Consider the following 6,000-nt stretch of genomic DNA (forward strand, 5'->3'; position numbering starts at 1 on the left):
GACTTTACGACAAACTGCCACGTGTAATTATTATTTCATTGTCACTTTTACTAGTATATGACAACAACAGCACTAATGATATTATTTTATTATATTCTATTATGACGTCGATTACGTGTGGACCGATTTGCACATGTAGTACAAAGGAGATTCAGTCTTGGGTCGTATTCTATTCGAGCCTTAGGTGTGGGAGCCTTAATCCCTTTGGTGTGGGACCATTTGCACACGTACTACAAAGGAGATATAGTCTTCGATCATATAAATATAGGGTGGCGTTCCCAGGCCATCAACAAAGTCAAATATTGTGTGCTAAACATTTTCTCACTATATGAGTTAAAATTTTTGAAATGAACTGATTTTTTATGAGGATAATCTTTATGATGAGGAGATCATTCTCATTAAAATTCAACTCATTCTAAGATTTTTAACCCCATCAAAAGTGATTTATAAAAATCGATCGATTTACGATTCTTTAATTTGTAAATTAAGATTAGAAAATTTGGAATTGACTAATTTTTTGTGAAAATGATATCTATATATATAAAGGAAATGTTTGACCGTGTAGTATTCTCTACGTTGGCAGGGATGGAGCTAGGATTTTCTTCTTGGATGGGCAGCAGTTGATTACTAAGATTGAATAACTTGAAAATAAGTGACTTTGAAAATAAAATTCTAGCGTTTTTTAAAGATTAAGGAAAAGGATTTAGGTTACTTCTCATTGGCCTATGAGAGAATACCTAAGTCAAGGGGTAATGCATGACCTCAATTTTCTCTAATAAACTAATGCAAAATGATCACAATACCCTCACCTTCAACTTGAAATAAAAAATCCTTGGATTTTTCTTTCCAAAGCCAATCATCTTCAACCTCTTAGGTAGTTTTTTTATTATTATTATCATAGACTTGAACCTTAAGATTAATATACTTTAATATTTTTTATTTTAAATGATAAGATAGAAAGTTTTTAAGTAGAAAATGACATTTTTTTAAAAATAAAATTCTAGAATTTTATATAAAAGGATTAAGACAAGGTTCAAAATAATTAATTGAAAATGAAATTAAAAATATTTTTCTATTGAAGTTGAAGAGTTTGAAGATGGTAGACTCTTCCACCTTAAACCTGAACTAAAAAAAATTCATTTTTCTGTCTAAAATCAATAATCTTCATCAACTTGGGGTAAAAAAAAATTATCCTAAATTTGAACCTTAAGATTATTATACTTTGGCCTCCAATTTTAAAGAATAGTGATTAATCGAAGATGAGGTTAAATAGATTAAAAATACTTTGCTATAAATATTGAAGGGTGTTTCATCAGTTTGGGATCATAGGGGTTTATTTAAGCCCTAACCCAATCATAATAATAGGCTACTCTAACTATGATTGGCAATGTGTCAGGTGTGGATCGGATGAAGTATATATTCGTATCCTTATCCAACTCTACATTCAAATATATGTATCTGATTTGCCACTTCTATTAAGAATATGCATATCAGATTATTTATCATGTTTTTTAAAGGATGTCCATATTAGATTGTACCCAAAAATCCTTCGAGCGGATATCTGATGTGGACCATCAATATTTACCGTTAATTTGTAAACCATTTTTGTTGGGGTTAGAAATTTCAGAATGTACTGGTCTTTTTTTGAGGATGATCTCCTCACCATCGAGATCATCCTTACAAAAAATCAACCCAATCCAAAACTTTTAATCAATATAAGATAAATTTTGACGTCCAACGTGGTCTCCTTAATGTGGATTGTTGAACTGGACCCTATATATATGACTTAAAAGTTTTGGATTTGACTGATTTTTTATGATGAGGATATTATCATAATTAAAAAAAATCTGCCAAATCTTAAACTTTTAACCCCATATAAGACAAAAGTGGAAACAACGTTCTAGACAAAATTTTTGTCTTATATGATTAAGAGTTTTTTAAATTAGCTGATTTTTTGTGAGGATGGTCTCTATGATTAGGAGATCATCCTCACCCAGCCCATATATACTTATATCCTAAATTACCTCGATCTTTTATGAAACCAAAAAAAAAAATCATTTTAAAGTACTTATAATGAGGATTAATAGATGTTTATTTACAAAATCTTACTTTAGCATAATGTTACAAACAATTGAATCATAAAAAAATGACTATATTACTCAAAAAGCATCAAAACCAATTTTCTAACTTGAATGTTCTTAAGCTCGATCTAAAATTTTAAAATGTCATATAAGTCATCTTGTATGGATGAGCCAATGTGATACATAAATCCCAATGTATATATTTGTTGGATTGAGGTATAACTCTCACTAGTAGCTAAGGTAGCAACTTGGGTGAATTGCCCTGAATTCAAATCAGGTTCAACCCAATTCATAGGCAAGTCTGGGTTGAGTAACGTATGTTAGGGAAAAATAAATTCTACAAACATAGTAGACATGGATCTAGGATTTGATCTTGAACAAACAATATAATAATTGAAATCGAAAAGCAATAATTGTAAAATACCTGGATTCGCTTTTCGATTATATGCGGAGAATACATTGATTTTGATCTGTAAAGAATAGGTGCACTATCCCAACTCTACCTACACTTTTGGTGATGGGAACCTCTATCTCAATAATAGAATAATCTGTGTGTAGAGAGGGGGGGACGGCCACCTATTTATAATAGAGGATACTAGATTTTCTACCCATCGTAGAATTCTAGTATTAGGTGAATACCACTTAAGTTTTGATAGGATGTTCACTAACCCATCATATTTGATGCTGGTAACCAATGCCAGACTACTAGCATGATTTCCAATTTTATCATTAATGTTTTGAACAAATTACAATCCAGTTTATATAAAATTTGTATATGTGAAAAGGCCACAAAATAATTTTAATTACGAAAATAATAATAATAATAATAATAATTCCAACAATCTCCCAATTGGCGTTCACATATACCTTTTGTTTAAAACGACTCTCTAGATTGTTATCTTTTGAATAATCGAGTGCACTCTTTTGAAAAACAATTATTCAAAACAATTCAGATAATCTTTAACTGTCACCTTCATTCAAAAATACCACTAATGATGGATCATGGATGTAACAAAGTGCTCAATTGTCGGTCCTAAGACAGTTATATGGTCTCAAAACTAGTACCATCAATGAATTTCAAGGAGTTTACCTTTACGTGAACTTTCTTTGTGGTATTAGGGCAATATACACTCCTCAATGTAGTCTGTATGTACATTCCTTAGGTGTCCAACTTCATACTCATCGTATGTCATTCTGATATCTTACTAACAACCAGTTATGTGATATTCCATCACCTTTCTATCCAGAATGAAGACTTCATCAACGTGATGCCAAGTCACGTCTAGTCCAAGCATTTCTTTAACACTTTACGAGTACATCTACTCACAGGCAAACATAACATGTGTACACAATAATGCATAAATAATGACTAGTCATAATCAATTTCTTTAAGCAACAATAAATAGTCTATCAAGAGTATAAATAAATCAAAACAAGCATAAAACAAACTTAACACTTAAATAACATGAACAAATGACATGATAACTCCCGTACGAGTTACATGTTCCTTGAAAATCTTAGGGGAGTCCTTTTGTGAGAAGGTCAGCCACATATTGTTATTATCTATCTTAGCAATCTTAATCAATCCTTCACGAACCTTTTCACATACTAAAAGATATTTTATTTCGATGTACTTGTTTCCTCTGGTTACTCTTTTATTCTTTGCAAAATCAGTAACAGCCTTATTATCACATAAAAAATGTGCATCATTGCTTACTAGCAATATATCATCAACATAAATCACAAGAATGATGAATCGACTCCCACTCATCTTGCGATATATGCATTTGTCGACGATATTTTCTTTAAATCCGTATCTGATCACCACTTGATCAAATTTCAAGTACCATTGTCTTGTTGCTTGTTTCAACCCATAAATTGATCTTTTCAGTTTATAGACAAAATGTTCTCTTTTATCAATTTTAAAGCCATCAGATTGTGCCATGTAAATCTCCTCATCCAGTTCACCATTCAGAAAATCAGTTTTTATATCCATCTGATGTAAATCTAAATCATAGTGTGCCACTATCGCCAAAATGATCCTCAGTGAATCTTTAGAAGAAATTGGAAAATAAGTTTCACTGAAATCAATACCTGACTTTTGCTTGAAACCCTTTGTTACAAGCCTTACTTTAAACCTTTCTACTTTACCTTCTGAATTTTATCTTACGACTTTCTGGAACGTCATTAGTTCCCATACTTCATTCTTTTCCATAGATCTCGATTCTTCTTTCATTACTTCCTACCAGAATTGAGATTCATTTGAATCTATTGCTTCTTTGAATGTTGAAGGATCATCTATATCACCTTTGATAGCATCTCATTCTCGAAAGTATACCTCATATCATCTGTAATAGCGGGTCTGCGTTCTTGGGTAGATCTCCTAATGGGAATGATTGGTTGTGGAACTGGACCACCACCGCTTGGGGATTAGGTTCTGGTTGGATTGCTACATCTTTTACAACGATTGTACGGACAGGTGAAGCCACCAAATGAGGTAAAAGTTGCAGAATAAAATATATTGGTGGATCACTATGTTTCTCTTCAAATATAACTTTCCTTCGTTTTTCACTCCCACTAGTTTGATCATATTTAAGAAACCTAGCAAATCGATAACCCTAGTAACTTCAAACTTCCGTTGTTTAATCATATTATCTTTAAGGCAATCCACACAAACATCAAAATTTTAAAAAATCTAGATAACTTAAAATTCTTTTCTTAACTTAAGATTCTAGTATTCATTTTGGAAATGTGACCTATTCTCAAATGCCATAACATAGAAGAGTTTTCTGACGAACCATAACACTTAGACCCCGGAACATAAGAATCAACAAATAAACATAACATAGAAGAAGCAAACAAATTATCCAAAGATAACTGATAAATACCATAAAAAACATGTCCAACAATATCCAATCTAGAAATGGAAAGAATGTTTATCTAAAAGACGAGATATAGAAAATCTCTTCTAAAATCAAATAATGTCATATATCAAGAATAAGACGATAAGCTCCAACAACCTCAACCAATAATGCCTCTGCATTCCTAAGAAAAAATCTATCATCTGGTTTGGGGTTTTTCTTGCTGTCGAACCCATCCTGGATTCTTTTGTAACCAGTTCTTATACGCAAAGCAATCTCTCTTCATGTGTCCCTTCTTTTTGCAGAATCAGCAATCTTCATTATCTATTTTCCCAGTTTCTGTATTTTCCTTGATTGTTTTCTGATTCTTGAAATCCTTGAACTCTTTTCCTTACTTAAAATTATTGTTGACGTTTTTCTTGAAATCTTTCTTGCTATTTGGGTGAATTGCCAAGTGTGCTGACTCAACATTCGAACTTCTCAATCTTGCTTTTTCAGTGAGACAAAGAGAAATCAACTGATTCAGATCCCATTTAGTTTCTTGTGCACTGTAATTGACTTTAAAAGTATCAAAAGAATTAGGCAGAGATAAAACTGCCATGTGTACTAGAAGGTCATCTTCAAAAATAATCCCTTGCTCACGGAGACCAATGACGAGCTTTGACATCTTAAGAATATGTTCCCGCACATTTTCATTACCATCATACTTCAGATTCATTAGCTGACCCAAATACTCATACTGAACTGATCTCTTTGTTCCCACAAACTGTTTATTGATGATTTGCAATAGTTCTTTAGCTGTATATGTGGTCTGAATACCACCTAGAAAAGTTTCACTAATAGATGCTCGAATGATCATGATGGACAATCTATTAGCCTTTTCCCATTTAGCAAAATGGGTTCTTACCAACTCCGTAGAATCTGAAAGTGGAGCTGGTGGGATGTCCTCAAAAAGAACAAAATCAAAATCCATACATCCCAACAAAATATCAATATTCATCCTCCAAGATGAGTAATTAGAGCCATTAAGAGGCTCAATCCCTGCCAGACTCTTTTGA

The 6,000-nt window shown here is 32.3% G+C and overlaps 1 protein-coding gene across 1 annotated transcript; it reads right to left on the bottom strand.

Moving 5' to 3' along the window:
- Positions 1-5,333: 5,333 nt before the first annotated feature.
- LOC147392787 (uncharacterized) lies at positions 5,334-5,915 on the bottom strand. Its single transcript, XM_086456414.1, has one exon. The coding sequence runs from the start codon at positions 5,913-5,915 to the stop codon at positions 5,334-5,336; it is 582 nt and encodes a 193-aa protein (XP_086312540.1).
- Positions 5,916-6,000: the final 85 nt, after the last annotated feature.

Source organism: Akebia trifoliata, chromosome 10 (genome assembly GCF_017979445.1).
Source record: "Akebia trifoliata isolate Shusen 1 chromosome 10, ASM1797944v1, whole genome shotgun sequence".
NCBI lineage: Eukaryota > Viridiplantae > Streptophyta > Magnoliopsida > Ranunculales > Lardizabalaceae > Akebia > Akebia trifoliata.